Source organism: Mauremys reevesii, linkage group 9 (genome assembly GCF_016161935.1).
Source record: "Mauremys reevesii isolate NIE-2019 linkage group 9, ASM1616193v1, whole genome shotgun sequence".
NCBI lineage: Eukaryota > Metazoa > Chordata > Testudines > Geoemydidae > Mauremys > Mauremys reevesii.
Genome location: NC_052631.1, coordinates 3,672,022 through 3,689,468, shown reverse-complemented (window position 1 = coordinate 3,689,468; position 17,447 = coordinate 3,672,022). Strand labels below are relative to the sequence as shown.

The 17,447-nt window shown below is 50.6% G+C and overlaps 1 protein-coding gene across 5 annotated transcripts in view; it reads left to right on the top strand.

The window, feature by feature from the left end:
* TP63 (tumor protein p63) overlaps positions 1 to 17,447 on the top strand; it is a 205,385-nt gene that overhangs the window by 58,451 nt on the left and 129,487 nt on the right. Inside the window, exon 1 of one of the 5 annotated variants that reach the window (XM_039488796.1) lies at positions 13,793 to 13,868. The exons of 3 other annotated variants lie outside the window; for them this stretch is intronic. In XM_039488796.1, coding sequence (XP_039344730.1) covers positions 13,807 to 13,868 — 62 coding nt within the window. In that variant the 5' untranslated portion in view covers positions 13,793 to 13,806. Of the gene's footprint in view, positions 1 to 13,792; positions 13,869 to 17,447 lie in introns of those variants that run through there. One more of the 5 variants, XM_039488795.1, reaches the window with a different exon arrangement.

Below are 17,447 nucleotides of genomic sequence, written 5' to 3'. Positions count from 1 at the left end.
CGCAACCAGGAGTCAGATGGCTCTGGGCTGCCTGCAGCCGCAGGGAGCCCAAAGCCTTTTAAATCCCAGCCGCGGCCGGGAGTCAGAGGGCTCTGGGCTGCCCGGAACCGCGGGGAGCCAAGAGCCCTTTAAATCCCAGCCGTGGCCAGGAATCAGAGAGCTCTGGGCTGCCTGCAAGCGCAGGGAGCCCAGAGCCCTTTAAATCCCAGCCGCGGCCGGGAGTCAGAGGGCTCTGGGCTGCCTGCAGCCGCGGGGAGCCCAGAGCCTTTTAAATCCCAGCCGCGGCCGGGAGTCAGAGGGCTCTGGGCTGCCCGGAACCGCGGGGAGCCCAGAGCCTTTTAAATCCCAGCCGCGACTGGGAGTCAGAGGGCTCTGGGCTGCCTGCAGCCGCGGGGATCCCAGAGCCTTTTAAATCCCAGCCGCGGTGGGGAGTCAGAGGCTCTGGGCTGCCTGCAAGCGCGGGGAGCCCAGAGCCCTTTAAATCCCAGCCGCGGCCGGGAATAAGAAGGCTCTGGGCTGCCTGCAAGCGCGGGGAGCCCAGAGCCTTTTAAATCCCAGCCGCGGCGGGAGTCAGAGGCTCTGGGCTGCCTGCAAGCGCGGGGAGCCCAGAGCCCTTTAAATCCTAGCCACGGCCGGGAATCAGAGGGCTCTGGGCTGCCTGCAGCGGCGGGGAACCCAGAGCCTTTTAAATCCCAGCCACGGCCGGGAGTCAGAGGGCTCTGGGCTGCCTGCAAGCGCGGGGAGCCCAGAGCCTTTTAAATCCCAGCCGCGGCGGGGAGTCAGAGGCTCTGGGCTGCCTGCAAGCGCGGGGAGCCCAGAGCCCTTTAAATCTCAGCCACGGCTGAGTCAGAGGGCTCTGCACTGCCCCAGGGGCAGGGAGCCCAGAGCCCTGTGAATCCCAGCCGGGGAGGCGGCTGGGATTTAAAGGGCTCAGGGCTCCCGCAGCGGCCAGCCCCCCAGAGCCCATCGAATCCCAGCCCCTGGCCGCGGATGGCCCCCTCCCCAGACCCGCGCCCCAACTGCCCCCCAGTACCCCCACCCCCTATCCAAGCACCACTGGTCCTTGTCCCCGATTACCCCCTCCCGAGACCCCTGCCCCTAACTGCCCCTTGGGACCCCAGCCCCTATCTAAGCCTCCTTCTCCTTGTCCCCAACTGCCCCTACTGAGACCCCACCCAACTTCCCCAGAACCCCTCTACCTGTCCCCTGATAAACCCCCTGGACTCCCATGCCTATCCAATTGCTGCCTGTCCCCTGACTGCCCCTCTGAACCTCTGCCCCATCCATCCCCCCTGCTCCGTGTGCCTGGACTGCCCCCGGAACTCCCTACCCCTTCTCCAACCCCAAACCGCTTACTGTGCCACTCAGACCAGTGTATCTGGCTCCGTGCAGCTCCAGACAGTTGCTGCCATGCTCCCCCATGGAGCCCACAGCCCTCTCCCACCCCAAGCACCTGCCTTCCAGATTTGAACACCTCAAAATTCAGGTGTGCTCAAGCTCGGTTTGGGCAGCTTTTACTTCATTTCTCCCAAATCAGTTTCCCCTGCAAGGTGCCAACTGAAGGTGTTGGAGAACAGAGAGATCGGGTGGCCTCCTAATGCCTGGAAAAGAGACAAAGGCCGGAGGAGGGAGTGTCAGTGCCTGTGCGGACTTCTGGGAAGTGCACGGTGTGGAAGGGGATGCTGTGATGCTTTGGAACAACTCCATACAAAGCCAGTCAGGACTCTGGGGGAGCCTCCTCTCTCAGAGCAGACTGTCTCCAGGGCAAGAAGCTTACACCTTCCTGGGTCTGACCTCGGAGCATTCAGCATGCCCTTCCACATCATGCACTTTCCACAGCGAGTCTGCCCAGGCTGGTCCTGGGGCAACCAGAGGTCCCTGCACCCCAACTCCGCAGTCAGATTTGACTCTCAGCCAGACAGAAAAACAGAAGGTTTATTAGATGACGGGAACACAGTTTAAACAGAGCTTGTAGGTACAGAAAACAGAACCCCTCTGTCAGGTCCATCTTGGGGGGGTGGGGAGCCCAGAACCAAGTTCTGGGTCTCTCCCCATTTCCCCAGCCAGCTCCAAACTGACACTCCCTCCTCTGGCCTCTGTCTCTCTTCCGGACAAGGAAGCCACCTGATCTTTGTCCCCAACACCTTCAGTTGGCATCTTGTAGGGGAAACTGAGGCACCCATACAGTATTCAGAGAAAATATTAAGGACATTCCCACTTCATCACAACAGGTGCAACAAAATATAATACTGTATATTGAAGTAGGCAAGTGCTGCTTCTGACTTTCCACTTTTAATTGACCTTTGTAATCTTGTGGCGCTGATGCATTGTAGCTTTATTTTATATCGGCTTACAGGGCGGGAGCCAGGGCCGGCTCCAAACCCCACCACGCCAAGCAGGCGCGTGGGGCGGCATTGTCCTGGCAGGGCGGCATTTGGCTCCGGCGGACCTTCCGCAGTCATGCCTGCGGGAGGTCCACAGGAGCCCTGGGAGGAGCGGACCTGCCGCAGGCATGACTGCGGCGGGTGCGCTGGTCCCGCGGCTCGGACGGAGCTCCCGCAGGCATGCGTGCGGATGCTCCACCGGAGCCGCGGGACCACAGGACCATCCGCAGGCACTTCTGCCCCGGCCGCGGGACCGGGGAAGGGCGGCGCAAGCGGCGCGGCGCGCCACCCTGCTTGGGGCAGCGGAATTTCTAGAGCCGCCCCTGGCGGGAGCAGGGGAGCACCACCATTTTGGGCCCCACCAAAAATTATACAAACCTGCCGCCTATGTCAGTGGCACCTCTTAGTGCATGTGTGATGCCACTTCACGGGAAGCAGGTGGAGTAAAATACTGTTCACTGTGGCTAAAGGGTCTGGAATCTGGACCGTGGAAGGGTAGTAGTGCGTTAGTGTCTGTCTGTGTGTGCGCATGCGTGTGCACGCAGCCTATTGCTGCCATTTCCAAAGAAGGGGAAATACAAAGTTACTGAGTTAAACGGCTGTCATATTCAGTCCCGTTTACCTTAAAAATAACAATGTAGGAAATGTACTGCTAGGAGAACAAGCAGTTTCCCTCTGGACTTGCACTTGAAATGGGAGGGCAAAGGATCTCAAGGGAAGCCAGCGAGTACTGAAATCTCTCAGATCTTTTTAACGGTTGGCATTGTGAAATATTGTTATGCATCTATAATTAGGGTGTGTAACAGATGGCTAACGCTTAGTTATAATTAACGTCTAATGCACAGGAAAATAACCCAATGCAGCCAGTGATTCACCAGTGCCAAAATAATTTTTAATTCCTTCTTTGCTGGGCTTAAGCTTCACTTGCAGAAACTGGGACTGCAGGGGAATTCTGTTGCATCACTAATTTCACAGGGACCCTACTCTGTATTATAAATTGTGTGTGCAAATGCTTCATTATTATGTATTAAATTAGATTGTGCTGTATCACCTGATTTAGTAACTTGAAATCCTGTATTAAAGGGGTACTCACATTGCTTTAGCAGCACACCAGCAACACGTTACAAGCTGCTGCAGAACAGATGCAGTCTTGCTGCTTCAGAACTGATTACTCCCCACAAAGAATCTGGGAGCATCTCATAGAATCATAGAATATCAGGGTTGGAAGGGACCTCAGGAGGTCATCTAGTTCAACCCCCTGCTCAAAGCAGGACCAACACCAACTAAATCATCCCCGCCAGGGCTTTGTCAAGCCAGGCCTTAAAAACCTCTAAGGAAGGAGATTCCACCACCTCCCTAGGGAACCCATCTCGGCAATCCCTGAATGGCTGATGAATTATACTGTGCAAACTTTTTTAACTTATTAACTTTTTTCTGCCTGTTCCCAAATTATTTGCCAAAAAGCCTTTTCTTACCGTTTGGCCAGTTTTATAGATAGCAGAGATTCTCAATCATGGATTGTTATAGACCACGTCATACCTCTGTAGCGAGACTCTCCTGTGGTCCCCTCCCATTTGCCATCACTTAATATCCCTCAGTACCTACCTCAAGTGCTTTAATGGAAAAGTAAAGATTAACAAGGTCATTAGTGTATATTCAGACAGTTGCAGAACAGAGGCGCCAATACCATGTGTCCAGCCAGAATCTAAGCTGGTTCTTCGAGTGCTTGTCCACGTATGCTCCACGTTTGGTGCACGCACACCCTTTTGGCCAGGCGTGGCCGTGAGGGCAGCCTGCTGAGTGCCCTGGCATCCCCCTTTCCAGAGCATGAAGGGCAGAGTGAGGCCAACCGACCTTCTGTGCCTTTTTCCTTCTCCGTGGCTGTGAAATGGAACTGAGAGCAGTGACCCTGTCACTTTCACACTGGCGATTAAAACGGATAGTTCTGTGTATAGTTCCCTATTACTGGGGGTTAATAGTTAGCTTGGAATAGCTTTTTATAGTAGGTTTCTATTCTGGGTAGTTCTTTTTTTCTGTCATTTAGTTACCAGGCTTCACCCCTTATGGCTGAGCAAAAAATCGCCTGGGTTTAAATACTGCACCTGACGCAAGGTGACTGTACCCTCGGTGACGGGCATACTTGGCGCTTGTTTGGTTTGGGTGAGGGGCATATCACCAACAAGTGCTCCATTTGTCCTTTTCTAAAAGACCCCCATATGCCGGGGAGGCTCATTTAAAGCTTTATCTGCTGAACCGTGGATGCAGCCAGCCTCGGGTCCCAGTAAACAAGATCCACCCAGCTCCAAACAGTCCTCCACCAGAATTGTTCCAGTGACTGCGAGTGCTCTGATCACCTCTAGCTCATGATAAACGTTGTTGTGATGCTTCCAGTCCTAAGCCCTCTTCGTCAGCAGAGAGGAGTAGGTGCCGCACTGCTTTTCTGAAGAGCAGAAGGACAGGTCTGCCTCTGAGGAACCTGGTGAAAGGAAGAGGCATAGATCACCTCAGTTTTCCTCTCGCAAGGCCTAAGTTAGGTCCTTCTGGCGCCTGAAAACTTTCCAGTCTCCATACACCAGTCCAGGCCAAGAGCATCCTCCGATGGTCTCCACTACTACCTCTATGGCACTGCTGGCAGGATGCTCGGTACAGACCTTGTCGACACAGTCTTCTGCATACCGAGCATCTCAAAATGATGGCTCATGGTGCAGACGATCTTGACACCAAGATTCCTGGCACGGGGAAATTTAGCCATGTCTGCCTTCGCTGAGACACCGCTGTTCTCCTCTGCAGTAAATGTACTCTCAGCACTACCGATAGCGGATATTTCTTTGGCAACTCACATTGCTTACAGCTCTGATTCTGGCCATACCAGGCACCAGCCATATCCATCCAGCTAAGAAACCATCCTCCTCAGTATGGGCGGTGGGTATCGAAGGCAGGGGGAGTCTGTGCCTCCCCAAACAGCCTTGTGTGGCCCTGCCCATGCTCTGCCCCCAGGCCCCTTCCCTTCCTGCTTCCTGGGCTGTGCTGCAGGGGGCTTCCCCCCCCCCCCATGGCCGGGGCCCCAGGCTGGGGGCTAATGGGGGCTGGCCTGCGCTCTGGGGCTTGGGGAGGGAGGCCGTGGTGCCTGGGGGGAGGGGGGCTAATGGGGGCTGGCTGCCATGCCAGGTGCGGGGGGGATTCTGGGCTCCAGTGGGAGGGGCAGGGCCTCGGACAGAAGGGGTGGTCCGGGCCAGGGGCCAGCCTCCCTGAGCCTGGGGTTCACCCACCGCCCATGCTCCTCAGGCCACTCTAGACCTAGGTTACCCTCCCCGGCAGGGTCCACCAACAGCCACTCCAAGGAGCAATTGCTGGTCCTCAACACCTGCAAGTCTCTCATGAAGAAATCCATCCGGCAGCTGGACTTGCTTCCATTTTCTCCCAAAGAAGCTGTGTTTCGTCTGCTCTCTCACACCCCAGCGACTACAGAGCTTTCAAGGCCTCCTTCTTTGGATAGTGGAGATCTTGAGATTCCAAATACAGTAGTGCAGGAGAAATCCCATGTGCTAGAGATCTTGCACAACTCTATACTGGATAGGCTGGCTCTGCCGGTAGATGAGAGACTGTGAGAATCTGCACAGCTCCTATGGCAGATGCCTGTATCTATTCCTCCAACGTCTGAAAGGACGGACAGATGGCACCGGGGGCCATATTTGGGATCTGGATACTTTTACACTCATCCCAGAACTGGATCCCTTTTTCTAACCACTGCTCAGGAGAGGATGAAACAGCAAAGCTCTAAAGTGACATTGAAAGAAGAGCCCAAATGCCTGGGTTTTTTCTCCACAGGAAAAAGGAAGGCGCTGCTAGCGACCATCTTAGAATTGCCAATTATCAGGCACTATGATTGTATCAATTGGCATAAGCTGTTGGCCATCACAGACAAATTACCACCGGAATAGAGAGAAATGAAGATCTGCAATCACAGAGGCTCAGCCGTTGGAAATACCTACTCTTTCTAGAAGGAACTTCACATTTCCAGTACAGGGTCCTACCATTTGGGTTATCAACAGCACATCTGATCTGGTGCCACCATCCGAGAGATGGTGCATATGGAGTGCTACCATGCCACCTCTTATCTGAGAGGCAACTCGATAAGAGCTGCCCATTAAAGTCTGCAGAGCCGGGACCCTGGTTAGCTAAAGGGTTTGGGTGTCCCCTGAGAGTTATGGATAATTGAGACTGAACTGTGTGTGACTTATAAAATATATCTAATTATACCGTTGTGGCAGCAGTCACCAGATGGCCCTGTACACACAATGGAGCAAATTCTTTTTCGTGGCATGAGAGCCGTGCCGTCTTTGAGGACATGCTGTACTGTTGCTGTTTTCTGGATGAAGTGACCTAGGGCGGAGATGTTGCAAACAGCAGGAGAGTTGCTCTCTGCTTTCATCTGTCTTACTAGAGTCGGTTCTTGGGGCGGAGCTGCTCCCTGGGAACAGGGCGTTGGTGTACAGGCTGGGATTCCTGCGAGAGGGGATTGCCTGCATGCCACTTGCGATCACCTATGTTCCAGGGCTGTAAATAGACATGATTCTATGTCACTGATTTCTTCTCCAATAGGAAACCAACCTGCAGGAGCTTGGTATCTGCTCCTGAGGGCACAGGGCAGGAGAGAGAAGTTTTTTTGAGAAGGGCCAGAGTTGCAAAGTTTGGATGAGGGTTTGAACTTCCCCCATGTCTGAGGGTGTATTGCATCTGGGTTTCTGGCTTGTCCCATTGCAGAAGTAGAATCTAGATCTGAACTTTGCTATAGTAGGCGGTTGCGGGGGTTGATCCGTTCCCAGCCCTAGTAATTTATGCTTATGTGTGGCCAGATTAGTGCAGGAAGTTGGAGGATTCAGGGAACCATCATGCACAAGAGCCATGCACGGTGATGACTTCAGTCCTCTAGGCTTTCACGCCAAGAAGGAAAAGTTTGTACTGGGGAGATAATTAATAGTCCAACCTTAACATGTGCAGTATTAACTTGGGTGGCAGCAGGTTAATGAGCCTCAGGCCTACACATTCAGTTATGGTTTATAATCACTGGACTCTGCCCTGCATCTCCAACGTTCTGCCTTTAATGTCTACGCTCCTTATTGTCCTGTCTTTTCATGGGCAGACTTAGAACCTGGGAAAAGCCTCACAAGCCCAATACGGGGAGGGTGTCATGGATCTCAGTTGTACTGGCTCGTCCTGTTTTGAAAACATAGGGTCCCTGAGATCCCTTGTGGACACTAAACCAATCCGCTCCGGCCAGCAGAACTGTTAGTTATAAGTATGTATTTATGAAACATGGAATCTATTGGCGATCGTGCATGTGTGACTGTCTGTAAGCGCTGGTGAAAGGTGCTTTCCCCGGATGCTCAGGGCTCAGCTTATCGACAGAGCAGGTACATCATGGGCAGAGACGGGTGTGTTCCCTGCCAAGGTGTGCCTCACCTCTGACCTGGACTTGTTCCTTGAGGGCCCTGAAAGGATGGTGGAATTACTATTGCCCTTTCTGGCTTTGGTGCCTCATGTGAGGCTCTCAGCAGGCGATGGTTGTGATGGTGATTTTATGGGTGTGAAGCTCTTTCCCCAGAGACTCATCAGCTTGCTTCATCTAGGCTGCTTCTCCAGCAGTTCTGGCCTCAGGGCCACTCCTGCCATGGAGCACCTTAGAAAGACAAGGCAGGTGAGAAATCTGTTATTGGACCAGCTTTTGTTGGCGAGAGACAGCAACACTGCTCTGGGTAAGCTCAAAAGTGTCTCTCTCTCACCAACAAAAGCTGGTCTGATAAAAGAGATCCCCTCACCCACCTTCTCTCTCTCTCTCTCTCATATCCTGGGACCAGCACGGCTACAACACTTCCTACAAGGAGCTCCTTGGCAGTCGTCCAGGAGGTCCGTTCCCATTCCCAGACGCTGTTCTTTCCCTGAAGCCAACTGCGCTCACCTCCTTGCAACCTTAGAGGCCAGAAACATCCCAGAAACCATTGCACTGACTGCCAAGACGCCTACTATCAAGTGTCACAGGAATGGGGGAAGAGACACAAAGGATGGTGGGACCAATCAGAGGAGGAAGAGTCTGAGCATGAGGCTGTGTTACAACAAAGAATGCAGGAAAAACCCCAGGTGCTCCTGCCCCAGCCATCCGGCATCCGAAGCTTCGGGGCTGCTGCTGTTGTTGGGACAGTACCAAGGTGATACAGGAAAGCTGCCTTCAAGGAGGATATTGCCCCGTGGGGTTGACAGCTCCAACCTGGGCCTGACCCTACTGCGCAGTGATGCTGTATATATCTGTGGAGTGGTGTCAGCCAGAATGCCAGACATGCAGAATGTCAGCTGGAAAGGGAGGCCGTGCCCTCCACCTACACAACAACTTCCGTTCCTTTGATATGCGATACACATGAGCTGCACTCACTGGGGTTGCCACCTGTCCCGCCATGGGTGGGGCCGTCTCGCCTCCAGCACAACAGCCCCTGTTTTTATCCTGGGCCCATGGGCCCACCAAGGCTCAAAAATGTCCTTAAACAGAGCTGCTGCTGTAAGAAAGGGAATTTCCCTCCACAGAGTGGAATTAGTTGCTCCCTGACCTACTACCAGCTGGGGATGCCTGCAGTCACTCCACAGCACCCCCAGAAGCTTTAGAGGGATAGACCCCTCTCTCTTAAGAGTGAGGTCCACTCTAGGGATCTGACTAGTGGACCGGGAGCCAGCATCTCATGAGCTTGGCCTCTGACACTGTCACCCTCTGTGACCTTGGTCAAGTCACTTCCCTTTCCTGTGTCTTATTTTCCTCACCTGGAAAACTACGGCAGTGATGCTCCCCTGCCATACGCTATGTGGAGAGGGATCCAAACCGGAATCCCAGATCCCCAAACTCTGTGAATATTGGGGGGGATCGTGTCTGGATCTGAGCCACTTCATTCAGTCCCCTCTCTATGAAATTGATTTCACACCTGGAAATCCAGAACCTTCACTCCCTCGAGCTCATAGACTTTAAGGTCAGAAGGGACCATTATGATCATCTAGTCTGACCTCCTGCACAATGCAGGCCACAGAATCTCACCCACCCACTCCTGTAACAAACCCCTAACCTATGTCTGAGTTATTGAAGTCCTCAAATCGTGGTTTAAAGACCTCAAGGTGCAGAGGATCCTCCAGAGCTGAAGGGATGCCTGGAGATGAACCTCTCTAGCATCATTTACGGTAATTGCTAAGAGGTGCTGTGTGTCTGGCCCCAGGTTAGCAATGGGAGGCTGGCTTGGAGGCTCCCTCTCAGTGATGCTAATGGTGAGATTGCAGCATTCCTCAAGGCATACCCCAGTTTCAAGCCCACGTCATTTTCAGAGAGTTCCTTTAAAGCCGGGGAATGAGGGGGACATTCCCCCCTTATGCTGGTGTGCAACCAGGAAAAGGAGGTGAAGTCGGGAATGCCTCCAGAACAAGGGGCCTCCCAGCAGCACAGAGCTGGCAGAATGGCTCTGTGCTGGGTCTCCAGCCAGCTCCCAACCTTGGGGTCAGGGAAATGGAGAAGGGGACTTGGCTTGGCTGAGTTCTCGCTATTTTCAGCTGCAAGAAATGGCCCCAGGGAAGGGCGCCCTTGACCCTCTGCTGACACTGGGGCCTGATGGTGGTGGGAAAATGGGAACTATGTTTTGTGAAAAGTATCAACATTTGGGGGGGGGGGAATAGTCTTCAGTCCCCCGCCCTAGAGCTCCCTTTTCCCCTCATTCAGTGGCAAAAAGGCAGAGGGAAAACCCCCAAACTCAGAAAAACTGGAAAATATGTCCAGGATTTAATTGAAAAATAGGAAAACGGGGGTGGGGTAGGAGAGAACCCACAGTCAGGGCCGGCTCCAGGCACCAGCTTAGCAAGCAGGTGCTTGGGGCGTCCACTCCGGAGAGAGGCGGCATGTCCAGCTATTCGGCTGCAATTCGGCGGAGGGTCCCTCACTCCTGTTCCGAGCGATGGACCTCCCGCCGAATTGCTGCAGATCGCGACTGCGGCTTTTTTTTGGCTGCTTGGGGCGGCAAAACCCCTGGAGCCAGCCCTGCCCACAGTTTTCCACATTAGCAGACCCAGCTGTACTGTGGACTGGTCCCTCAAATCTAGAGGGTGCCTTCAAGCCAACCTGGCTTTCCCCCTCACCGTGAACTGCAATAGGTTCCCCTCAGCCACAGAGAGCGTCTCAGTGAATCAGGGCAAAACCGGGAATAGAACCCAGGCGTCCTGATACCCAGCGCTCTGTGGTAATCACCGGAGAATTCAGCCTCCTTCTCAGACGGATGAAATGCTCCAAAGTTCACTTGAAACATCCAAACCCTCACGTGCACTTAGACAAAACATCTTAATCTCTGTGCACTGGGGAGTGTGGGAGGAGGGAGAGCCCCGCAGCTGTCTTTCTCCCAGACTCAAAAACAACAATGATGGAGTGACACCCTGCATTCTAACCCACCTACACACATACCTCCTCCGCATACCCTTATGCCACCTAATTAATGTGAGACTCCAACTGCAAATCCGTCCCGCAGACAGATCTGCAATGCCCTGGCTTCCTTCGCGCTTCTCTAAGGCATGTGCACTCTGCCAGCAGGGAGGTATCATCCCATTGCCAGACTGTGTGACAACGTCCTCTGAGATGTTGCGACCAGCTGGGATATCGCCGGCTCTTCTACCCTCCAGAGGTGCTGCCACTGAGTTTTACCCTCGTCACAACTGCCTCTTTAATTCCAGCCTGCCATGGTGAAATTTACCATCCACAAAATGGGCAGCTGCCCCGCATCTGAATTCTTTGCTGCTCAATCTGAGCCTTTTTCTCCCCCTCTATCCAACAGATTTTCTTCAAGGAAGGATAAGTATGTTGGCTGGATGTCATTCAGCCTGGGGAACCTCCCAGCTATGTGGGAAAGGGTGCTGGCAACGCAGCGGGTGGGAGTCTCTCTTTCTACCTCAGATTTCCACTGCAGAGTATATGTGAGGAGCGACTTCCAGCTGAGATGCTTAGCACAGCACCTGTAACTAGCTCACCCAGAGCGAGGGGCTCCATGTGGTTCACCTAATAGAACTGAGCGGAGAGGGAAAAAATTCCATCACGAGATCTAACAGCCACTGTGTGAATTCCACAAGCCGAGCAGCTCTGCCTTCAGGAACGAGCATTAGCTGTCAGAGGAGGGGGAAGGCCATGGAGAATCTCACCAGGTGGTCAAGGTACAGATCACTTCGTCCACAGGGGTGGTCTACACTTCCATCTCCCAGCCAGGACTGGAGTAGAAGCATCCAAAGTGCATGGGACAAACTGTTCCGGACCTGTTCTGTAGGCAAAAAGGTTTGGCTAGATTGGAAGAAGCATCCAGATTTTGGACGTTGATCCAAAATTCACAAAACTCTGAACCTTTGCGAGTCTCTCCGGCTGTAGCCATGAGGGTTCCGAATCATTCATGGGCCAGGCTCTAAGGTGCAAGGCACTAGTTCAGATCCCTAAGGAAAAGTCCTAGAAAGTTTCTAAAAGGGATGCAATCACTAGTTGCTGTCTTTCAGATGAGATACAGAACCGTGTTCCTGGACCTTTTAAGATCTTGTCGCACTTCTTACAATTATTTATCTTGCAACAGTGGGAATGTTTTCAGTGTGAATTACAATTTAAGGAATATCTGATTTGCATTCCGTCCATTTGGGATGGCCACCATCTTGGCCAATACCAGGAGCATGAGTCTCTGCAGCTTCAGCTAAAGTGCCAGGCTCTGTAGCTGAGACTGTAACAGACTCTCATCCTCTGAGCAGGTCTTGTAGACGGCCTTATGTCTGACAGGGACAGAGCCCTTGACTTCAGTTTCTAGAATTAAGTACCAATCCCCTCTTTCTCCGTGAACGCCACATATTGCAGTGTAAGCTGCCTGGACTTGGCCAGGGCTCAGGGCTGCAAGTTTACAGGATTCACAATTCACAGATGTTAGGAACTATCAGGCTGAGTGTGGGTGGAGACTGTCAAGTTTTAAATAGCTTCCCTGGCACAGACAGCAAAGAAAATGTTTCCACATGACACGCTTCCAACCAAAATTTCCTACGAGGAAAAATAAAAGCCCAGCCCTCTTCCTCTGAAGAGGGCTCCTGGCTTTGGCTCATGAGGTTGGCATTTGTGCTGACATCAGCACCTTGCAGGTGCATTGTGGGTAGGTGAGTTGAGGGTCGGCTCCCCCTCCCCCTTCTGCTTGAAGATGCAATCCTGTTGGTGGATAGATACGTGGACGCTATTTTTTCCTGCTGGAATCCATTTTAATTTAGCTCCTGATTCATATTTCATTCATTCTCCAAAACCACAAAACCGGGATAGGTTTACAGCATGCACTATTTGAGCGAGACACGGAGGGGGTGAAGCAGTGGCAACAGAGCAGGTTGTTTCCCTGGTTCGTTTCCTGGTGGTGAAAAATAAAAGCTTGTTTTGTTTTTCTTGATGGGGATCAACCTGCTTTTTATCTTTTCCCTTATCAAGGCTAATTTCCTCCTGTGGACTTGACTTTGCTGCTGTTTCCAGCTGCTTGTAACAGCCTGGAAAATAAATGGATTTATTCTTTAATTCCTTCCTGAGCGAGTTTTTTTTTGTTTGTTTTTGTTTTTAAGTATCCAAGTATGTTGCCACTCTGCGTGGGAGAGTTATAAGAACTATAAAAACACACTGGGATTTTAAAAATTCCTTTTTAAAAACAGGAAAAGAATTCTAGAGAAAAATTGAAAATTTGGTTTCATTTTTCTTTTGGTGGGGTAAAGGAGCAAGAGTTCAGAGTTAAATTTAATTGAGGAATTTCCCTGGGTTTTCGGTCGTTCAGCTTTTGAAACCGTGACCACAACGGACAGTTTAACTGCAGAGAGAGACTGACATGAAAATTCCCCTAGGCAACTCTGTAAATGTGTTAGCCCCAGAAGTGGCCATGAAAGCACTCGGAGCAAGATCAGAGTCAGTGCAGGCGCAGCACCAGCACAGGAAACTCTGGCCATTTGGAGGCAAATTTGACCCACGAGTACAGCGGTTTGCAAAATCCCAGAGCTGCCAAAATTAAACTCTGAGGTCACCATGGAAGGCAACCAATGGCCAGCGAGCTCAGAAGTTCAGAGATGCCCGAGATGAGTTCCCAACAACAAGTGTGGCCGATGTGCACCAAATATTATTAAGGATGTAGAGAGGAGGGGGAAATATCTCTGCAGAAGATGCCCAGCTGGTAAGGAGTGACTGTGATGCTCAGGTCACTTGATGAATCCCATTGGCCAAGCCCCTGGAAGACCCCACCCATTTGCAAGTGTAAAATAAGTCTCTAAAGTTCTATCTCTTGTATCACTTGACCTTATTGCGTTTAGCCTGCTGGCTTTATATATATTTATTTGTTTTGTTTTGTTTATCCCCGAAGAGGGATCGGAGGAAATGAATTTTGAACCTGCACCATACGCCACCTTGCAATATTACCCTGATCCCTGCATGCAGCGGTGAGTTGGAGTGTGACATAAGTTTCTCCTATCACAGATTTGATCCGAGTGCCTTGTGTAATTATTATCTTTTCTGCTAGCATGCAGTGGCAGCTGGGCTGCATGGGGGAAAAATGTGCCACTCGCTTCATGCTTGGTGAAGCTGATTATTATTTTTGGCTTTCTAACTGGTTATTGTTTAATTATAGGCATCCGTTTAAAATATCTCCCCTTTCCTCTTTGGCTACAGAAAAGATATCTGATAAATAATGTGAAAGCCAACAATATTTTTGCCTTGCGCTTGGGGTTAGACTATTACTGTGCTTTGAGAAGTGTCAAAAGTACTTTTTAAATGAAAAGGCTCCTGGACAGAACATAAGCATTAGTAGAATACCTTGAGTTCTGGGTATTTAAAAAATGAATCAAGTAAATTGTGGAAAAGATCCGAACTGTAGAAGTTTTTTGCTCCCTTGCTGAGATAGTCATTTCCAAAGAATATTTGTGTGCGCTGCTTAATAGTGAACATTGTGGCTTAACAACAACTCTTCTTTTTAGTGTTGTTAAGTGTTTTATAGCTTTCCAGATGATAAAAAAGCAGGTCACAGAATGGGGTATCAGATTGTTTGTTTCTTCTAACAGGCGCTTGCTATATTTGAACATGCAAATGACATGCAGACGGTATTTTTCCAGTCATAAAGCGAGGAGAGGTGAAGTCCTTTCATTGTGATCTCTTGTGGAGACACTCCTTGAAGGATAGCTTCTGTCTGGATTATGAGAGCCTGTTGGCCAGATACTCCAGGGTTAACTCATCCTTCAGCGCTTTGCCTAATGAAGGCTGCTTATGTTGCAGGGCTGTCTGTTTAAGTAAGTGCTTGGTTACTATCACATAACCCAGGGGATTATAGAAGCTTTGTGATCTCTTTTTCATTAACAAGATTTGCCATAATGTGTTTCTCTTCCCCTGCTCCACGCTGATACGTACCCAGGGCTTGCCCCATGTGATGAGCCCTGTGGACAGTGTGGAAAACTGGCAGGGGGAGAGAGAGAGCCTGAGGTTTGGGGGAAGGAGGAGGGCTGGTGGTGAGAAATAGCAAGCACTCCTTGGCTACGCTGCCTTCATTGGGGAATGTGGAACATAGCAGGAGGGTATTGGTTTCCCCTGTGAAACCTTCCACAACAGAAGTTGTATTGCTCTTGAGACAAACTCCGCCAAATTCTGATCTCCATGAAATCGGTGCAATCCAACTGACCTCAATGAGGCTGTGCTTGGTGTGAAAGAAATACAGTGAGAATACCTACACGGGGAGAAGATTTCTGATGGTCGCAAAGAGCTCTTTAATCTATCAGACAAAGGCAGAAGGAGATCCAGTGCCTGGAAAGCAAGGCTGACCAAATTCAGAGTAGAAATCAGGAGCAAATATTTAAAAGTGAGGGTAATTAATCTCTGAAACAACTTGCCTACAGATGTGGTGAATTCTCCATCTCTGAAAATCTTGAAATCAAGAATGAACCTCTTTCTAAGATGTATGCTGTAGTTCAAGCAGAAATTCAGGGCTTCACTGAGTGAAGTTCTCTGGCCTGTGTATCCAGGAAGTCAGTCTGTCATAATGGCCCCTTCTGGCCTTAAAAATCTATTTAAAAGTAAATCCTTTGTCTATAGCTTGTGGTCCAAGCTTTGCGCCTTATGGTCACACTGAATTTTTGCAGATACATGTATAATAGTGTGGGAGGAGGGTGCAGAGTGATTTGGGACTGGTAATGTTTGACAGCCTTTGATATCAGGTCCCCGGCTCAAGTCCAGCCCAGGTGAGTAATGCCCACAGGTCGTAACCATCTCATGGCTATTTGCATGGAATGAGAGGTGAGCTCAGTCCAGTTCCTAGGGTTCCAAGTCTGCCTTATAAAAGCCACCCCTACCATTGGCCCCTCTGTTGGCAGGCTTGGCAGAGAAGCCAGGGTCTACATCTTTTTCCTTCTCATTCCTCCACAAGGGGCAAGGCAGGTTAACTGAACTCTGAGTGGGCACGCTTATCTTAGGATCATAGCAGGGTTGGAAGGGACCTCAAGAGGTCATCTAGTCCCACCCCCTGCTCAAAGCAGGACCAATCCCCAACATGAAGGCAATTAGGTTAGTCAGGCATGACTTGCCCTTGGTGAATCCTTGCTACTGCCTGAGCTGTGCTGATCCTGTGGGTAAGAGGATGTAACAGGATCTTTCATAGGGAAGCTGTTTGGGATTTTTCCAATGGAAGTTTTCTGTTGGAAAATGCTGCTTATGAAATTGAAATGTTTCACAGGAAGTATCTGTTATTAAACGTTTCCTTTGGATAAGGTCAAAATGATTCTTTTTGACCTTTATATGAGGATGATATTATTTATGTAATACCCAGTAGAAAACCAAAATGAGAAAGTTGGAAGGAAGCATTTTAACTGCATTGAAATGAGATGATGCTTCAATATCACTGTTTTGATATTTCCTAAATGAAATCCGGGGGAACTTTCATTCTGATTTGTGATGAAGGGAAATTTCAAAATGTCAGAATTTCCCCCCGAATGGAAGTTCCAAGTTGCAACTAGCTCTAAGTCATGGACCCCCCCACCCCTTTTTTTAATTAACATATTTAGTGCTAAGTATGCAAATCCTGCCGCAATTAGAGCTGTTTCTCACTTTGATTTAGGGCATTTTCTTAAACCCAACCTCCTTGTTCCTGGGTGATGTTTCAGCCACGTGTCCACGGGCTCCCTCCAGGAGAGAAGTTCCGTGCTGATTCTGGTGTGCCTGGCCAATGTGTTCCCAGGGGCTGGGGGTAGTGGCAGGGAAAGTGCTCTGCGGGTTTTACGCTTCCCTTTGCCATTGAGCGCTAAGAATTGTGGCTTTTAGAGTTTTCCTCCATGTCTTTCCATGATGCTGTCCCCAAACCTCTTCAGTATTACAAGGGAGATTGAAAGGCCGATGATGTGAGATGAGCCCCATGGAGTTTCCTGGGCCAGCAGGTGAGTAGAATGGGGCCCTGTAACATTAACAGTTATTTCATTAATAATACTCACATATAGCACTTGTTGTCCATAGGTTTCTAAGCCCTCAAGGCGGGGCGATTGTGGCACAGGTTAGTGAGGGGATGTGCCAAAGGTCATACAGTCAGTGGCAGAGCCTGGAATAGACCTCCCGAGCCCTCTGATTGCCCAGTTCAGCGCTGGCTGTCCTAGATCACTCTGCTTCCTGTCCTACCTTCCTGACGCCCTTGCAGCTAGCTCAGGGCAAGTACCCATCTCACAACACTTCTGAGGCCATTTACCACTTGCTAAATGCGGCAGGTGAAACCGAGAGCACTCGTGGGTCACAATAGCAGAGATGAGCTGGGCTAGCTGCAGCATATGGACCTGCCTTGTGAAGCAGAATATATTGCCATGAGCACTTCAGTGCTCCGTGACCTGAGCTCATGGCCTGGATAAAGAAATGGACCATTTGACTGGATTATTCCCTGTGCAATAGTGAAGACGTCCAAGGTAGAGCATGTAAGCAGGCTGCAAAAGGAGCAGTGAGCAGAAGAGGCATGTGGCTAAGTTGTTTCACGTTTTTCCTCAAAAGGATGAGACCCC